This window comes from Lepidochelys kempii, chromosome 1 (assembly GCF_965140285.1).
Source record: "Lepidochelys kempii isolate rLepKem1 chromosome 1, rLepKem1.hap1, whole genome shotgun sequence".
NCBI classification, from domain to species: Eukaryota; Metazoa; Chordata; order Testudines; family Cheloniidae; genus Lepidochelys; species Lepidochelys kempii.
This window is the reverse complement of record NC_136380.1, coordinates 237,283,419-237,303,922: the sequence shown is the minus strand read 5'-3', so window position 1 is coordinate 237,303,922 and position 20,504 is coordinate 237,283,419. Positions and strand designations below refer to the sequence as shown.

Sequence of the window (20,504 nt, the reverse complement as noted above, 5' to 3'; positions counted from 1 at the left end):
TACGTATTACTAGGGGGCACAATTACACCAGCCCATAACCAAACTACACACATCTAAACACTGCTATCTGAACTTTGGTACACAAATAGATCTGGAAATCTTATTGCTGTAAGTAATCAAACCAGGGCAAACTGCCTGATTCCATACCAAGTTGGAATTCCATAAGTTGGTTTAAACAATATCCCATTTCTCTGTGAACATTCAATGGACTTATAATATGGATAAAAGCATGCAAAACCTGTAGGGGCAACTTTTTGCAACTGCCAGCAACTGGACACATTAAAATCTTGACCCTGTCGGAGGAGGAGAGCCAGTGTTTTGGTGGTGGTTCGGATGTTGGACCATACTGCAGTGGTCAGGACTCGGTGTTGCTATGGATTATCATAGCAGCTGGTGTATTGTTGACTGTACTTCTGTTACATTGCAAATGGAGATAACCTATAAGTAATGTAGTAAGCCCTCCCCCACAGTGTACTAAACAACCCGGACCCAACCTTCTCAGGCCTACTATAATGGGAAGTCTGGAACACTTGGAATAGGTGTAGTATGTCCATACGAGAGAAGGTGCAGGGCACTATACTACACAAGGGGCAGTGGGACAAATGAAATATCGACATCTTCCACCTTAATGCCTGGCCCTATCAGGAAATGTGTCGCCATATGTCCTATGCTTTTCCAGAGATACCTGGGCAGGGGGATCCCAAAAGAAAAAGAAAAAAAAAGGGGTGGAGTGTTAGGATATAGATATTCAGGCCTGTCTGCAAAGGACTATACTTTAAGAATGTAGATGTATTCTTATCATTTAGCTAGTTATAGAGGTATAAAAGAAAGAATCAAAATCACTGTCTGCTGCTGTAAGGGCCTTCTCTTACTGTGACAGTCTGAGGCCCTGTTCTTAAGCTAAGGCCTTTGGCTAAGCAGCAGAGGCAGCCATAAGCTGGGAAGCGAATGGTCACATCCTCACCAGTCACACTGAAATAAGGTGCTATTGGGCTGTTAGGAATACAATCCTGTCCTGATAATGCCTATCACCTCCAGAGAAAGGGAAGAGCCTAGAAGATGTAAAAGGAAACTTAGTTTGATAGCATCCTGTCTGGCAAGAACTATCAATAGCTGGGATGTGAAATCCTAATTTCTGTGTTGTTCTATCATTGTAGTCCCCATTTCCCTATTGGCAGGTTTCAGAGTAGCAGCCGTGTTAGTCTGTATTTGCAAAAAGAAAAGGAGTACTTGTGGCACCTTAGAGACTAACAAATTTATTTGAGCATAAGCTTTCGAGAGCTACAGCTCACTTCATCGGATGCATTCAGTGGAAAATGCAACCGATGAAGTGAGCTGTAGCTCACGAAACCTTATGCTCAGATAAATTGGTTAGTCTCTAAGGTGCCACAAGTACTCCTTTTCCATTTCCCTATTGTTTCTCTGTATAATCTCTGTCTGGTTCTGTGATTGTTTCTCTCTGCTGTATAATTAACTTTGCTGGGTGTAAACTAATTAAGGTGGTACAATATGTTAGGATTGGTTAGTTAAATTTCAGTAAAATGATTGGTTAAGGTATAGCTAAGCAGAACTCAAGTTTTAGTATATAGTCTGGAGTCAATCAGGAAGTAAGGGGGGGATTGGAACAGGGAATGGGGGTGGGGGAATTGGAATTATGTTTCACTAAGGGGGGGAATGGGAACAGAGAATGGGAACAGGGACACAGGCAAGGTTCTGTGGTGTCAGAGCTGGGAGGGGGAACACTAAGGAAGGAAATTGGAATCATTCCTGGCTGGAAGTTCACCCCAATAAACATTGTATTTTTGCACTTTTTGACTTTGGGTATTGTTGCTCTCTGTTCATGCGAAAAGGACCAGGGAAGTGAGCAGGTGAAGAAATAAGCCCTCTAACACAGGATATGTGCCATTAATTCTGTGCACATTAAACAAAAAGCCAGTTGACACTACTTTTCTGCAATTTACTCCATAATACTTAGCATTCATCAACAAGATTATTTGCCACACAACAAAATTCTTGCCTATTATGTGCTGGAGGGATGTTGAGACTAGCACTAATTTAAATCTCCAAACACAATAGATTAGAACACATTATTTAAATAACTAAATCAGCAAAAATAGCTCCTGTCAGTAAAATGTACTTTAATTCAGGTGATGTTGGGCCCAAAGTATGATGCATGCCAGAACAACTAAAGTACCACAAGACTCAGCACAAAGTCCCAGGCACGCTGGTAAAGATAAGATACTGCCTTCCTGATTGTCACAGTTTCAGAAAGGTCAAAAGTCAGATCACAGAAAGATGGAAGACAAATCCTGGAGCTGTAAAAGAGGACTGAGAGGAGGGGAAGGAGGAATGTGAATATTTCTTTGGTTTTGAAAATCTTCTTGCATATCCCTAGATTTTTAACCTAGTATACTGCCTTTTGTTTAAAAAAAGAGAAGAAATCCTCTGCTTCCAAGGGATCTTTACAATACAATCAATCAATAAACCAATCAAGAGACACCTTGGGAAAGGAAGACAAAAGATTCCCTGTTCTCACTGTGAAATAGAAAATAAACAGAGAGGGTCTGTTTGCCAGTGGACTGGCAACCCTCGTTACCCAGGGTTTTCAGAACCCAAAGCAATGCTAACTTAACTGGTTTCTCTCAAGGCAGTCTCAGGGATAAATTAATGGGGCCACAGCTCCTCTGTCTAATAAGTGATTGGCACAAACAAGTGTGCTTTTACCTAAAACCGCTTTTTTTATTAGGTCTTAAGCACACACACACATATGCTGTATCAGTAGGATTACAGCAATCCAAACATGTATATTTACCTAAAGTCTGAAATGATTTTGAGGAATCAGCAACCAGCCTTCCAGGGGCCCCTCTTCTGTCCAGCTGCTGGGAAGTTTAGGTGCCAGGTCCTTGCTCCCAAAAAAAGCTTCTTTGGACTGCTCCAAAGCACATTTTCTAACTAAACTCTATAGATTTTCTCCGGACAAAGCATTTTACTCATAATAGCCCCTAATAGGCTAACAATTTCCCTAGCAAGACCCAATAACGATTCATTATTCTCCTTATCGGCAAAGCAGCTTCATCAAAAAAAACTTACAAACACAGACAACCAGAATCAAGGTCAGTTTTCCACATTTCCCCTCCTCATGAATCTGTCCGTTCACTTTATCTATCCCAGTCAGTAGAACTGCAGCTTGCAGTTGTTTTTGTTCTGTCTGCCAAGGCAAGGCCAAATTATTCCTATGTGGTGTCCTCGCTTCCAGCTTATGGGGGGCTAAGTGCACAAGATGGCTGCGAGTTATGTCAAATCCAGTTCTCTTACAACACCCTCCTCCTCCTCAAAGGAAAAGGGGTGATGCAGCATCTCCTTTCCAGGCTGTGGAAGAGGGATGGAAAACCACTACCCAACCCCATCTAGGAAACACCAGAAGGAAGGACTTTCGATATTAAGGTTTTGTGTTTGAGATCACTTTATTCTGAAAGATGTTTGTGGTCAGTTCAACTGGAGCTGGACCAGCGAAATGTTAAGAGATTGCTGAGAAAGAAAGGGAGACTGCTCAGGGCAGTAACCTTTTCACAATCCGTATATCTTTATTATGAAGCAGATTTCCATAATAATAGGGGGAAATGGTTAAGATCTCCATGTATCTTTTAGCTAATGTCTTTGTTAGAATGCACAGGAGATAAACTATGGAAGGTTTTTTCAGGAGATTATATCAGACATATTCCCAGTGGTACCATTTTTAATTGTACTTATGTACCAACTGGAACTGGAGAAAGAGAGAGAGAGAGAGAGACTTATTTTAATCAAAGCTCCTGGGAAACAGTGCCATGATTTTTATCTTGTTTTTACCATACTTGTATCTAGATTTCAAGGAGGAAAGGACACACATATGAATATACTGGAAACATTCTCTGCAAATTTACTTTTACTGCATTTGTAGAGTTCTAAAAAATCAAGGAAAATAAGCCTACTGTGAATGTTCCTACTTCTAGCTTTTTGTTCCTATTGCAAGGTTGGTCAGCAGTGGCAAACTCATTCCTGAGTGGCTGCTGCCATGGCAACAGGCAATGACTATGCTCCTCCTTCTCCTCATTCTGTGCCTGACATTCAAGTCCCAACCTCAGCTAGATACTAGGAAAGATGAATTGGCATGTCTTTCTGGGTCAATGAAATAAAGGTGTACAGCTGAGTATTGTTGCAATATGGCTGATATTGTAGCCAAAAACATCTTACTATCTCCTAAAATGCCGAATATACTAAGGTTTTTTTGGGGGGAAGGCAGAGGAGGTGGTAAGAACAGATTGCAGTAGTACCCAGCAGTAGAGAGTTGTTGAAATAGATGAACATTCCCTAGTTCTACTCTCTAGGTCAGTGGTTCCCAAACTTGTTCCGCCGCTTGTGCAGGGAAAGCCCCTGGCGGGTCGGGCTGGTTTGTTTACCTGCTGCATCCACAGGTTCGGCCCATCGCGGCTGCCAGTGGCTGCAGTTCACTGCTCCAGTCCAGTGGGAGCTGCTGGAAGCAGCGGCCAGTACGTTCCTCAGTCCGTGCCGTTTCCAGCAGCTCCCATTGGCCTGGAGCAGTGAACCACGGCCACTGGGAGCCGCGATCGGCCGAACCTGCGGATGCGGCAGGTAAACAAACCGGCCCGGCCCGCCAGGGGCTTTCCCTGCACAAGTGGCAGAACAAGTTTGGGAACCACTGCTCTAGGCCATCTCCAGGAGAAGAATAGAGCCAATCTAATATTACTCAGTCTGCCCTTGCTAGGGTCTGTAAAGATGTCAATAACAACTATTGCCTGCTGAGTGATCTACACAAAATCAGCATGGATGCTTAATATTTCCATCACTAAAAGATTTCCATCAACCATTAAGTCTTCATACCATACTCTGATCTAAAATCAAAACAACAGGGATCAAAAAAGAGTGACATCTCCGGATATTATCAGAGGTATTTCTGTACAATCTTTCCATTAATGTTTCCTAAAAAAGGATATTAGAGCCAAGGCAATGATCAACAAAATTACCACAGTTTAATAGACATCTTCGTGAGCCAGGGACTAGTCATTGCTCCTCAAAAAGCTCCCAGCACTCCGCCCTCTCAATATGAGCAGATGGGAATAATGGTTCTAATAAAAACTGAAGTGTCATCTAGTATCTGTGTAAATTAAATAAGACACAAAACATTAAATGCTTTTTTCATTCTCTCTTTTCCAAACTCAATTACAATCATCATTTGCCAATTCATAAACAGTTGTTCTTCTGTATCAATAACACCAAAGAGAAACATATGTAATAGAAGAGAGCTCTACCACACAAGAGCCTGCTGTTAACTTTGCTTTGGGTCTGTATACTGATTTTTAAACATTGGAACTCTCTTCATCAACAATGAAATCAAGCCCCGCACAGTGGAGTAAGGCAGGCTAACTATTCAGTCTGACCACAATGGCGGGGCCTAAACAGTGTTTGGGAAGTCTTATTTTTCTATTTACAATCTCAGAAATAAGAAAATGCAAATCACTGCATGCAATCTTCTTCTAAATTTCCTGCATGCTTGCTTAAACTCCAACTGAGGTCTTTCCCATGCAACTAGCGTGCTGCAATGTGTCATCCTTGGGTGTGGAGTCAGGCGGAGGAAGCATCAGTAGGCTGCCTCAGTGTCTTGACAGTAGGAAGGTAAAGATGACAAAATGAAAGAGGGTGGGGGTCAAAGGTTTTATGGGCGCTACTGTGGAGGTATTTGAAAGCTGAGGAAGGCTACGTAAGCCACTCCAGGACACTATGTCCAAACAATCCCCAACACTCCAGATTTCCATTCTCCTCCCCAATAACTGCCCCTCTCATGCTCATCCAGTCACTGAAACATACCAAAGTAAGGCTATTGTAATTTACATACAGTAACTCCTCACTTAACATCATCCCGGTTAACGTTTTTTTGTTACGTTGCCGATCAATTAGGGAACATGCTCGTTTAGAGTTGTGCAACGCTCCCTTATAATGTTGTTTGGCAGCCGCCTGCTTTGTCCACAGCTTGCAGGAAGAGCAGCAGGTTGGAGCCAGTTGATGGGGGCTTGGAACCAGGGTGGACCGGCAGCCCGACTATCAGCTCTCCGCTCCCCTAAGTTCCCTGTGCAGCAGCAGCCCAGCAGGCTACCAATTGCCGGCAGTTCAGGTGTTCCTCCCTCCACTGCCATGTGCTGCTCCTGCCCTCTGCCTTGGAGCTGCTCTCGGGAGCCTCCTGCTTGCTACTGTGCAGGCGGGCGGAAGTGGGGGGGCTAATGTCAGAGTGCCCCCTCCCCTCCGCTCCTTTACCCCATCTCCACGGAAAGTGACGGGCTAGTGAAGGAGAAATAGACCTTCAGAATAGGTTTGCAGAGTTGGAAAATGAAGAAGGGGCTCAGCAGGTAGTCACTGAAGGTGACAGGGCAAGGAAGAAGAGAAGAGCGGTTAGTCCTATAGGAAAAGGGGAAGAGTTAATGGAGATTACACCAAATATGAGCCCCAGGAGGATACAGGATGGGTTAAAAAGGATTACAAGGGAGAATGGGAATGGAAAAAACTTGCAGCCAGAGGGAACAGGGGATAGACTGGAGAATAGCACCGTCACTAGGAAAAGGCAGGTCTATGTGATTGGGGACTCTTTATTGAGAAGAATAGATAGGCCTGTAACCAGAGCTGATCCAGAAAATAGGAGGGTGTGCTGTCTTCCAGGTGCTAAGATACGGGATGTAGACCTGAGGTTAAAAAGGATTCTAAAGGGAGCGGGAAAGAATCCCCTAATTATCCTTCATGTGGGAACAAATGATACGGCTAGATTCTCACTGGAAAGTATTAAGGGAGACTATGTTAGGCTGGGGAGGACGCTTAAGGAAATTGAGGCTCAGGTGATCTTTAGTGGGATTTTGCCTGTTCCTAGAGAAGGGCAACAAAGGTGTGACAAGATTATGACTATCAATAGATGGCTTAGGCAGTGGTGCTATAAGGAGGGCTTTGGGATGTATGGCCATTGGGAGGCATTCATGGATAGAGGACAGTTCTCTCGGGATGGACTTCATCTGAGTAGGGAAGGAAATAGACTTCTAGGATGGAGGCTGGCACAACTGATTAAGAGAGCTTTAAACTAGGAATTTGGGGGAGATGGTTGGGAGATGTCCAGGTAATCTCCACGCCAGAATTTAGCATAGAGTGGAAAGAAAATGAAGTAAGAGTGGATACAGCTGTAGGTAGGAGGAAGGGCAGTGTAGATACAAGTCTAATAGGTTATACTGGTAGTAAAATAACCGTGCCTAATAGGGTACAGAATGTGAGTGAGGCCAAACAGCAAAAATTAAGATGTTTGTACACTAATGCAAGGAGCCTAGGTAACAAAATGGAGGAACTAGAGTTACTGGTGCAGGAAGTGAAACCAGATATTATAGGTATAACAGAGACCTGGTGGAATAGTAGTCATGACTGGGCTACAGGTATTGAAGGGTATGTGCTGTTTAGGAAAGACCGAAATAAAGGTAAAGGTGGTGGAGTAGCACTGTATATCAATGATGAGATAGAATGTAAAGAAATAAGAAGCGATGAAATGGATATGACTGAGTCTGTCTGGGCAATAATTAAATTGGGGAAGAAAACTATTAGAGCCTCCCCTGGGATAGTGCTTGGGGTGTGCTATAGACCGCCGGGATCTAATTTGGATATGGATAGAGCCCTTTTTAATGTTTTTAATAAAGTAAATACTAATGGAAACTGTGTGATCATGGGAGACTTTAACTTCCCAGATATAGACTGGAGGATGAGTGCTAGTAATAATAATAGGGCTCAGATTTTCCTAGATGCGATAGCTGATGGATTCCTTCAACAAGTAGTTGCTGAACCGACTAGAGGGGATGCCATTTTAGATCTGGTCTTGGCGAGTAATGAGGATCTCATAGAGGAAATGGTTGTAGGGGATAATCTTGGCTCAAGTGATCATGAGCTAATTCAGTTCAAACTGAATGGAAGGATTAACAAAAATAAATCTGCAACTAGGGTTTTTGATTTCAAAAGGGCTGACTTTCAAAAATTAAGGAAATTAGTTAGGGAAGTGGATTGGACTGAAGAATTTATGGGTTTAAAGGTAGAGGAGGCCTGGGATTATTTTAAATTAAAGCTGCAGAAGCTATCGGAAGCCTGCATCCCAAGAAAGGGGAAAAAATTCATAGGCAGGAGTTGTAGACCAAGCTGGATGAGCAAGCATCTTAGAGAGGTAATTAAGAAAAAGCAGAAAGCATATAGGGAGTGGAAGAAGGGAGGGATCAGTAAGGAAAGCTACCTTATTGAGGTCAGAATATGTAGGGATAAAGTGAGACAGGCTAAAAGTCAAATAGAGTTGGACCTTGCAAAGGGAATTAAAACCAATAGTAAAAGGTTCTATAGTCATATAAATAGGAAAAAAACAAAGAAAGAAGAAGTGGGACCGCTAAAAACTGAGGATGGAGTGGAGGTCAAGGATAATCTAGGCATGGCCCAATATCTAAACAAATACTTTGCCTCAGTCTTTAATAAGACTAAAGAGGATCTTAGGGATAATGGTAGCATGATAAATGGGAATGAGGATATGGAGGTAGACATCACCATATCTGAGGTAGAAGCGAAACTCAAACAGCTTAATGGGGCTAAATCGGGGGGCCCAGATAATCTTCATCCAAGAATATTAAAAGAATTGGCACAAGAAATTGCAAGCCCATTAGCAAGAATTTTTAATGAATCTGTAAATTCAGGGGTTGTACCATATGATTGGAGAATTGCTAACATAGTTCCTATTTTTAAGAAAGGGAAAAAAAGTGATCCAAGTAATTATAGGCCTGTTAGTTTGACATCTGTAGTATGCAAGGTCTTGGAAAAAATTTTGAAGGAGAAGGTAGTTAAGGACATTGAAGTCAATGGTAAATGGGACAAAATACAACATGGTTTTACAAAAGGTAGATCGTGCCAAACCAACCTGATTTCCTTCTTTGAGAGAGTAACAGATTTTTTAGATAAAGGAAACGCAGTGGATCTAATTTATTTAGATTTTAGTAAGGCGTTTGATACTGTGCCACATGGGGAATTATTAGTTAAATTGGATAAGATGGGCATCAATAGGAAAATTGAAAGGTGGATAGGGAATTGGTTAAAGGGGAGACTACAACGGGTCCTACTGAAAGGTGAACTGTCAAGTTGGAGGGAGGTTACCAGTGGAGTTCCTCAAGGATCAGTTTTGGGACCAATCTTATTTAATCTTTTTATTACTGACCTGGGCACAAAAAGTGGGAGTGTGCTAATAAAGTTTGCAGATGATACAAAGCTGGGAGGTATTGCTAATTTAGAGAAGGACAGGGATACCCTACAGGAGGATCTGGATGACCTTGTAAACTGGAGTAATAGGAATAGGATGAAATTTAATAGTGAGAAGTGTAAGGTCATGCATTTAGGGATTAATAACAAGAATTTTAGTTATAAGCTAGGGACGCATCAACTAGAAGTAACGGAGGAGGAAAAGGACCTTGGAGTATTGGTTGATCATAGGTTGACTATGAGCTGCCAATGTGATATGGCTGTGAAAAAAGCTAATGTCGTCTTGGGATGCATCAGGAGAGGTATTTCCAGTAGGGATAAGGAGGTTTTAGTACCGTTATATAAGGCACTGGTGAGACCTCACCTGGAATACTGTGTGCAGTTCTGGTCTCCCATGTTTAAGAAGGATGAATTCAAACTGGAACAGGTACAGAGAAGGGCTACTAGGATGATCCGAGGAATGGAAAACTTGTCTTATGAAAGGAGACTCAGGGAGCTTGGCTTGTTTAGCCTAACTAAAAGAAGGTTGAGGGGAGATATGATTGCTCTCTATAAATATATCAGAGGGATAAATACCAGAGAGGGAGAGGAATTATTTAAACTCAATACCAATGTGGACACAAGAACAAATGGATATAAACTGGCCACTAGGAAATTTAGATTAGAAATTAGACGAAGGTTTCTAACCATCAGAGGAGTGAAGTTTTGGAATAGCCTTCCGAGGGAAGTAGTGGGGGCAAAAGATCTATCTTGCTTTAAGATTAAACTCGATAAGTTTATGGAGGAGATGGTATGATGGGATAACATGGTTTTGGTAATTAAATATTCATGGTAAATAGGCCCAATGGCCTGTGATGGGTTTTTAGATGGGGTAAGATCCAAGTTACCCGGGAAAGAATTTTCTGTAGTATCTGGCTGATGAATCTTGCCCATATGCTCAGGGTTTAGCTGATCGCCATATTTGGGGTCGGGAAGGAATTTTCCTCCAGGGCAGATTGGAAGGCCCTGGAGGTTTTTCGCCTTCCTCTGTAGCATGGGGCACGGGTCACTTGCTGGAGGATTCTCTGCTCCTTGAGGTCTTCAAACTACAATTTGAGGACTTCAATAGCACAGATATAGGTGTGAGGTCTTTTTTAGGAGTGGTGGGTGAAATTCTGTGGCCTGCATTGTGCAGGAGGTCAGACTAGATGATCATAATGGTCCCTTCTGACCTAAATATCTATGAATCTATGAATCTATGAAAGGGGGGGGCATGACAGGGCTCAGGATGGAGGGAGCTTGCTGGCAGCAGCTGTTGTCTCAACTTGCTCATCTACTTTAAAAGGCAGTGTACTTAGAGTGGGGTCAGTGTACTTAAAGGGGCAATGTGCGTCTCTCTCACACACACACAGGGTGTGTGTGTGGGTGTCTCTCTCTCTCACACACATACACGGTGTGTATCTCTGTCTCTTTCACACACACACACACACACACACACACACACGGTGTGTGTCTCTGTCTCTCTCTGCCATGCTGTCTCCCCTCCCTCCATTCATGCTGCCTTGTAGGCTACATTAACAACAATGTGTTAACCCTTGAGGGCTCAGGTGAGTGCTAGTTCATCATTTAGCAGTAAGGCATCCCCTGAGAAATATCCCACCCTCTTCCACCCTCTGACTTCACCACCTCAACAACGCTTCACAATCATCATTGCTGTGTACAGTATTAAATTGTTTGTTTAAAATGTATACCGTGTATGTGTATGTGTGTGTGTATATATACACATCTATCTATCTATGTATCTATCCACACTTTTGTGTGCAAAAAAAAATTTCCTTGGAACCTAAGCCCCCCTATTTACATCAATTCTTATGGGGAAATTGGATTCATTTAACATCATTTCATTTAAAGTAGCATTTTTCAGGAACATAACTACAACATTAAGCGAGGAATTATTGTATTTTTATATTGTAGTATTTCATTAATAGTTGATGTAAATGAATAGTGTCTCTAGCACACATGGAAGTGGGAACCCAGCTCATTTAGTTTGACAGAAATAGACAAAAAGTCTGAGAATCACTGGAATAAGGCACAGTTTTTAATCAATATCTAGAAAAGAATTTGAGAAACTACATAATATGTGAAGTGCTAACGGAGGAAGGAAGATAGCTAACACTTTAGATGAAATAAATGTATATTGATGTATTGACCTTGCTGATTAGAACTTTAGAAATCTTAAGACCCTGTAACCTGATCAAACTAAACCATCATAACTGTTTCCTTGCAAACAACATTACTCTTCTTGACAGTTTTCTCTTTTTTTCACAAAATATTAAATGAAAAAGGAAAGTTAACATATTAATATAGATGGGTTATTCAGAGTATTTACAAGAAAGGGGATGGAACTCAAAGCATCCAATCCATACGGTATGTAAATAAAACTATAAAGATAACTACATTCACACATGTGTTCTGAATTTAACAATTAATATTTCTAAACTGTACTAGTAACTGAAAAGTATTCTGAAAGGAAAGGAGTGAGTACCCATTTGATGGGGGAGTGGGAACCTTTAGAAAACATTTCAAACTTAATTGTCAAGTATATTGGACGGAACTCATCACCAGTATAAGTCCAATGACTCCAACTAAGCCATTTCAAGGATGATTTTTTCCCATTGTGTTTAGTCCAGTATTCATATCAAAGCAGTTATTACAAATTTTAATTATCCCTACATTTTAAACAATTAATTTAAAATAAATATTTTATACCTTAGAAAATGAAAGACTGTAATGGTAGAAAAAAAGTACCTTTGCTCAATCATCCAAATTAATAACTCTTGTCCAAGTTCTCTCCTTTACCATGATAACCCTCTAAGTTATAACAGCTGGCTATGGATTCCTAAGGATCAGACATCAGGTGAGAGCTGGAATAATGGAACAGAGCTCTGCTCCAGTCCTCCAGCTAGTTCCCCAACACACCTAGACAGGGGAGTGGGTAAGGAGTTGGGGTAGGAACCAGCTACATTGCTTTACCCCAGTTGAGGTAATTCTCCACTGAGGTAATTTGAAATTGAGGGGTTGTGGTCAGATCACATCCCCAGCTGGAGCTGAGAATCTGGCCCACTTACATTATACTGCATTTATATTGCTTGTTGGAGCCTGGATAAGTAGTTTCAAAGCCTTAAAGAATATGATTCAATGTCTATTGAAGCCAATGGAAAGGCTTTTGAACAGGCCCAAAGGGTAGTTCCAGTTTCAAAAGAAACTGTCTAAAAATGCAGTTTATTATTCAGCAGATTTGCTCCCTGTCCATATTCAGAGCCATAGCTAATGAGTTTCGTGACAAAATAACTTTTTACTGCTTTTTACACTTAATTCCACTGAACCAACCCAGCTAAATGAGAATGAGCTGATTTTACTCCTACGTGTTCACCAGTACATCAGAATTATGTACTATGTTCCATCTGTGTGAACCAATTACAGGCATTGGAATTGCTCAGGTGTCACTGAGGACAGAATTTGAAGAAAATGGGATTACAAAGGAGAAACTTGGGGCCTAATTTGACATGAATTTTTTTTACTACTTTTGATGATGGACAGAAAAGAAAGAACTCAGGTTGACTCTTAAATCAAAGGTTGAGTCTGCAAATTCTAGCATTTTGGGGAGGGAGGGAATCTTTTTATCTGGAAACTGAGATAGCTGATAAGGAAACACTTGAGAAAATAAATGTGGAACCCCATAATGTCATATTTAGAGAGTAGCTTTGTAGAGTTGGAAAAATAAAGAAAACTCCCTACAACACAAGGTAATCAGTCTATGGAGGGCACTCAATATAGACTTCTTTATTTTACAGACCCTTTAATTAGGGTGACCAGGTGTCCCGTTTTAAAAGGGACAGTCCCTTTTTTGGGGGACTTTTTCTTATATAGGCACCTATTACCCCCCACCCCAGTCCCATTTTTTCACAGTTGCTATCTGGTCACCATACCTTTAATTGATTCAATTTTTGCTGCAGAGGACATAGAATTCTTAGACACCACCAAGACTGATAAATGCAGCTTGTTCATAGAGAGACTCTGAGGCAGCCCAGATCACCCCATGTAAATTGTGCTTTTTTCCTATGGCATGATTTTCAAAGGTTCAAAATCAAATGCAGACAAGATTAGTATGATGGTAAGCCTGCAGCAAATACTAAGGTCAAATCTATAAACATTTTGGCTTATTTATTAATTGTTTTACATTTATTGAATAAATACCTACCATAACATTGTTTATAAAAGCATATGTAATATCTATGTTCTTTCTTTTTGGAAAACCTTTGCAAACTATTTTGCAACCAAAAATTGCTTTCTCTGTGGCAATCTTTTTTTTTTTATCCTTTAGGACAGTGATTCTCAACCTTTTCAGGTAGGTGACCCACTATTTAAAGTAAAAAGTAACAAAATTATACCACACGCTTACATTTCCTATAAAAATAAGAGTAAAAAACATAAATTATAAGCCTATATAATTTATTTGTGTGTTTCTGTTTCAAGAGATTAGCAGATAATACTTGATCTCAAATGGCAAGGGTGTGCAGGGAGTAGAGGAGCAAGAAAGTCTGTGCTTGAGAGCACAATAAAATTTTCAGTGCCTTGTGACCCTTCCTCCTCCCCCCAGTTGTGTTTTGTGACCCACCCTAGATGTCACAATCCACCAGTTGACAAACATTGCCTGAGGTCAAGCACACTGAGAATGGTTTTGTGGTTAAGGCACTGGGCTCAGAGTCAAGAGGTATTCAGTTCCTGGCTGTAGCACAGATTTCTCGTATAAATTTGGACAAATCACTTAATCTCTCTGTGCATATATTCCCAATATGTAAAACGGGCATAGTAACACTCCCTTTCTCTCATTGTCTGCCTTGTCTATTTAGATTGTAAACTCTTCAGGGAAGGGACTGTTTCTTACTATGGGCCAGATTGTCATATCCTTACTCATATTGAATTGTAATTTACTTAACAAGAAGTCTCATTGATTTCAGTGGAAATACTCATGATATATCAATGTGAGTATGGGCTTCACAATCTGGCCCTATGTGTTTTATACAGCGCCTAGCACAATAGGGCCTTGATCTTGGCTAGCACCTGTAGGTGCTTCCATAATACAAGTAATGATAATAATGCGGCACATTACGGCAGCTGCCTGTCATGTCTGAATTTTTAAAACAAACTGTTAGCAACAAGTTTTAACTATCTACATTTGCATATAAAATAAAAGACTGAATGTGTTCAAAGCCTAAGGAAAATGTTAAATCATGATTTTATGAACCGGAAGATCCAAGACTTTGCAAAATACTGGATTACTATGCTTTTCCATCTATACATTTCAAGTTGTTATATGAAACACCATTTTCCTAACAAGCGCATATCAACCTGCATGTTTTGGTTTCTATTTATTTTATTTTTTATTATTTCTATGATGCATAATTAATTCTGTTTTACCATCTGAAGCACAAAGATGTTTTAAACACTAAATGTGATAGTTTCAAAAATGCCTCAGGAGGTTATCACAACAACTGCAGAAAACTAGAATTTTTTTCTAATCTTTCACAGAGAGAAAATTAATGTTGTTACCTCAGGGGAAGGTAGATCTGTAGGAAACGTATCACCAATTATTGTAGTAAGAAGTTTGTCACCTAGAATAGTTTCTAAATAGTCTGCCATTACTTCCTGTTGCTTAGGGCTGCAGTGATTCTCCAAAGACAGTACAACAGGATAGTCAGACACCTAAAAATACAATTTCAAGGCCATAATAATTAATAATTAAAAACAGAACTACTAGATGCACAATATATCTTACAAAAAAGCATATGGGTATTTGTACTTTCATTAATTTTAAAATATTCCAAATAGTATTATTAGTTATTCCAGATTAATAACACAGCATCATCGAGCTCAGTAATATTTATGGAAGAGGAAAAGTAAAACTGGAATCTAGAAGAGTAATTTTCAAGTTCAAAGTTAATATCAGAAACAAAATCCAAAAACATAAGGACCATTAGAAATGGGGATAGCTTTAAATGTAGACATAAACAGAAGAAAGACTTTGACAAGGGAAGCCAAATAAAGATCAGTTAACCTGGTCACAGTACTTTAACTGGGAAATCTTGAATGTCTATGCTCTGATCTTGGAAAACAGGGCATACTGAAGTTTATTTCTCCAGTGGTTAGTAGCCGACAACCAAGTTTACCAGAGTTTTATTATATGCCTATTAATGCTGGGTGTGGAGCAAGAAAAGAGAAAAGAGCTATTAAATCAACTAAGAATCTAAGAGATGGTAGGTGCAGGAAACAATATTCACCACACATATAATGGCAAAGAAATTCAGCCAAATAAATTCAGGAGCTGCCAAAACAGCAACACACTGGCTACTGCCTGTCGCTGCCACAGAGCCTCTCAACAGATTAGAATATTGAGAAGCAAATAGTGATGATGTGAACCAGAAAAAAAAAATACCCAAGAAATATACTAAAGCATGGAAAATTATTTAGGTTAAATTCAGCAGAGGTTTTAAAAGCTGCTGACATCTAAAAACATCAACATTCAATTTAGACATCAGTTTATTTCAGTGCTATATTTTCTATACAACTTATTCCTTCATTCCAGCATATTTTGTAGAAAAATATTCTTCATTTCTTTAGGGCTAATAGTCACTACCCACCTAAAAATCATTCTCTTGTGACCGGCAAGTAATATCACAAGTTGCTCTGGGAATTATTAGGGCATGCTGGTAGATAATTATTACTTAAAGTGAAGAGGAATGGATGAATTGCTTAGAACTAATGATCCTGTTTGGATGCAAATAGTCTTAGTAATGAGAAACAAGGGAAAAGAAATACAAGGAAAACATCATAAACTGCTATTTCCAGGTCCCTGCAGTCTAAAAAGAATCTTAATCTGGCCCAATCATTGGTATCTGACATCTTTTAATCATAGCTATTATCTTTTAAAGAAATAAAAATCATATTCTGTTTGAAAAAAATTAAACAAATGATGTTAAATGTAACACCTATGGTTACTATAACTGAAAGAGACTAGAGTAAAAAATATTTCTCTATTTGTTCAGTTTTTCTTTCTTTATTTGACATCATTTTGTGTTTAATCAGTTTCCCACTTTGATTGTGTGGGTTTTTTACAAACCAAGGGGGAAGAGAAAAATATTGTTAAAAAATGGGAAACTGTGATCAGAACCACAATAATTGACATGAGGACGCAGGAGAAGGTGTGGTTCAAGACATTACTTTTAACTTACGTTTTTTTAAACTGTCTAGATTTCAAGTTGAAACTGTCGGTTAAATATTGTCAGATGGCATTGCATTCTGATAATCTGATTATGGGCTGACATTTTATGTACTGCAGAGTTTTCAGTCCTGTTATACTGCCCACTGCAGCACTTTTTACTCATTCCTTACTCATCAGAAAGCTCAGACACAAGCAAGGCAGAATGATAAATCTGCTGAAATTGATGGACAGCATCATAACAAAGATCACCACATGGAATGCAGAAACCATTCTCTCATCTGATGGCAACTAACTTGCTCCTATTAAGTGAGATCTACTTTCATAGAATCATAGAATATCAGGGTTGGAAGGGACCTCAGGAGGTCATCTTGTCCAACCCCCTCCTCAAAGCAGGACCAATCCCCAACTAAATCATCCCAGCCAGAGATTTGTCAAGCCTACATCTTAAAAACTTCTAAGGAAGGAGATTCCACCATCTCCCTAGGTAACTCATTCCAGTGTTTCACCACCCTCCTAGTGAAAAAGTTTTTCGTAATATCCAACCTAAACCTCCCCCACTGCAACTTGAGACCATTACTCCTTGTTCTGTCATCTGCTACCACTGAGAACAGTCTAGATACATCCTCTTTGGAACCCCTTTTCAGGTAGTTGAAAGCAGCTATCAAATCCCCCCTCATTCTTCTCTTCCGCAGACTAAACAATCCCAGTTCCCTCAGCCTCTCCTCATAAGTCATGTGTTCCAGTCCCCTAATCATTTTTGTTGCCCTCCGGTGGACTCTCTCCAATTTTTCCACATCTTTCTTGTAGTGTGGGGCCCCAAACTGGACACAGTACTCCAGATGAAGCCTCATCAATGTTGAATAGAGGGGAACAATCACGTCCCTCGATCTGCTGGCTATGCCCCTACTTATACATCCCAAAATGCCATTGGCCTTCTTGGCAACAAGGGCACACTGCTGACTCATATCTAGCTTCTCGTCCACTGTAACCCCTAGGTCCTTTTCTGGAGAATTGCTGCCTAGCTGTTCAGTCCCTAATCTATAGCGGTGCATGGGATTCTTCCATCCTAAGTGCAGGACTCTGCACTTGTCCTTGTTGAACCTCATCAGATTTCTTTTGGCCCAATCCTCTAATTTGTCTAGTGCCCTCTGTATCCTATCCCTACCCTCCAATGTACCTACCTCTCCTCCCAGTTTAGTGTCATCTGCAAACTTGCTGAGGGTGCAATCCTCCAGATCATTAATGAAGATATTGAACAAAACCGGCCCGAGGACCAACCCTTGGGGCACTCCACTTGATACCGGCTGCCAGCTAGACATGAAGCCATTGATCACAACCCGTTGAGCCAGCTTTGTATCCACCTTATAGACCATTCATCCAGCCCATACTTCTTTAACTTGCTGGCAAGAATACTGTGGGAGACCATGTCAAAAGCTTTGCTAAAGTCAAGAAACAATACATCCACTGCTTTCCCCTCATCCACAGAGACAGTTATCTCATCATAGAAGGCAATTAGATTAGTCAGGCATGACTTGCCCTTGGTGAATCCATGCTGACTGTTCCTGATCACTTTCCTCTCCTCTAAGTGCTTCAGAATTAATTCCTTGAGGACCTGCTCCATGATTCTTCCAGGGACTGAGGTGAGGCTGACTGGCCTGTAGTTCCCAGGATCCTCCTTCTTCGCTTTTTTAAAGATGGGCACTACATTAGCCTTTTTCCAGTCGTCCGGGACCTCCCCCGATCGCCATGAGTTTTCAAAGATAATGGCCAATGGCTCTGCAATCATATCCGCCAACTCCTTTAGCACTCTCGGATGCAGCGCATCCGGCCCCATGGACTTGTGCTCGTCCAGCTTTTCTAAATAGTCCCGAACCACTTCTTTCTCCACAGAGGGCTGGTCACCTCCTCCCCATGCTGTGCTGCCCAGTGCAGTAGTCTGGGAGCTGACCTTGTTTGTGAAGACAGAGGCAAAAAAGTACAATCGCTTTTTCCACATCCTCTGTCACTAGATTGCCTCCCTCTTTCAGTAAGCGGCCCACATTTTCCTTGACTTTCTTCTTGTTGCTAATATACCTGAAGAAACCCTTCTTGCTACTCTTAACGTCTCTTGCTAGCTGCAATTCCAGGTGTGATTTGGCCTTCCTGATTTCACTCCTGCATGCCCGAACAATATTTTTATACTCTTCCCTGGTCATTTGTCCAATCTTCCATTTCTTGTAAGCGTCTTTTTTGTGATTAAGATCAGCAAGGATTTCACTGTTAAGCCAAGCTGGTCTCCTGCCATATTTACTATTCTTTCTACACATTGGGATGGTTTGTCCCTGTAACCTCAATAAGGATTCTTTAAAATACAGCCAGCTCTCCTGGACTCCCTTCCCCCTCATGTTATTCTCCCAGGGGATCCTGCCCATCAGTTCCCTGTACATCCTGGCCTGTAGTTCCCAGGATCCTCCTTCTTCGCTTTTTTAAAGATGGGCACTACATTAGCCTTTTTCCAGTCGTCCGGGACCTCCTCCGATCGCCATGAGTTTTCAAAGATAATGGCCAATGTCAAAGTCTGCTTTTCTGAAGTCCAGGGTCCAGGGTCCGTATTCTGCTGCTCTCCTTTCTTCCCTGTGTCAGGATCCTGAACTCGACCATCTCATGGTCCCTGCCTCCCAGGTTCCCATCCACGTTTGCTTCCCCCTACTAATTCTTCCCAGTTTCTGAGCAGCAGGTCAAGAAGAGCTCTGCCCCTAGTTGGTTCCTCCAGCACTTGCACCAGGAAATTGTCCCCTACACTTTCCAAAAACTTCCTGGATTGTCTGTGCACCGCTATATTGCTCTCCCAGCAGATATCAGGGTGATTGAAGTCTCCCATGAGAACCAGGGCCTGCAATCTAGTAACTTCCATTAGTTGCCGGAAGGAAGCTTCATCCACCACATCCCCCTGGTCCGGTGGTCTACAGCAGACTCCCACCACGACATCACCCTTGTTGCTCACACTTCTAAACTTAATCCAGAGACTCTCAGGTTTTTCTGCAGTTTCATACCAGAGCTCTGAACAGTCCTACTGCTCCCTTGCCTACAATGCAACTCCCCCACCTTTTCTGCCCTGCCTGTCCTTCCTGAACAGTTTATATCCATCCATGACAGTACTCCAGTCATGTGAGTTATCCCACCAAGTCTCTGTTATTCCAATCACATCATAATTCCTTGACTGTGCCAGGACTTCCAGTTCTCCCTGCTTGTTTCCCAGGCTTCGTGCATTTGTGTATAGGCACTTGAGATAACTTGCTGTGTGTCCTGCTTTCTTAGTATGAGGCAGGAGCCCTCCCCTCTCGCGCTCGCCTGCTCGTGCTTCCTCCCAGTATCCCACATCCCCACTTACCTTAGGGCTTTGGTCTCCTTCCCCCAGTGAACCTAGTTTAAAGCCCTCCTCACTAGGTTAGCCAGCCTGCTTGTGAAGATGCTCTTCCCTCTCTTCGTTAGGTGGAGCACTCCTCCTTCTTGGAACACCATCCCATGGTCAAAGAATCCAAAGCCTTCTCTCCGACACCACTTGCGTAGCCATTCGTTGACTTCCACGATTCAACGGTCTCTACCCAGGCCTTTTCCTTCCAGGGGGAGGATGGAGGAGAACACCACTTGTGCCTCAAACTCCTTTATCCTTCTTCCCAGAGCCACGTAGTCTGCAGTGATCCGCTCAGGGTCATTCTTGGCAGTATCATAGGTGCCCACGTGGAGAAGCAGGAAGGGATAGCAATCCAAGGGCTTGATGAGTCTCGGCAGTCTCTCTGTCACATCGTGAATCCTAGCTCCTGGCAAGCAGCAGACTTCTTGGTTTTCCTGGTTGGGGCGGCAGATAGATGCTTTGCAGTAATATATAAGCTTCTGTATTTTGGCAAAAATTAAACAACTCATAAAATATGTATAGCAGTGAAAGGACATAATTTTGTATTAA

The 20,504-nt window shown here is 41.4% G+C and overlaps 1 protein-coding gene across 1 annotated transcript in view; it reads right to left on the bottom strand.

The window, feature by feature from the left end:
- Positions 1-20,504, bottom strand: part of PLCZ1 (phospholipase C zeta 1) — a 122,648-nt gene that overhangs the window by 64,450 nt on the left and 37,694 nt on the right. Inside the window, exon 6 of the mRNA XM_073319008.2 lies at positions 14,893-15,045. Within this exon, the coding sequence (XP_073175109.1) occupies positions 14,893-15,045 (153 nt within the window). The remainder of the gene's footprint in view (positions 1-14,892; positions 15,046-20,504) is intronic.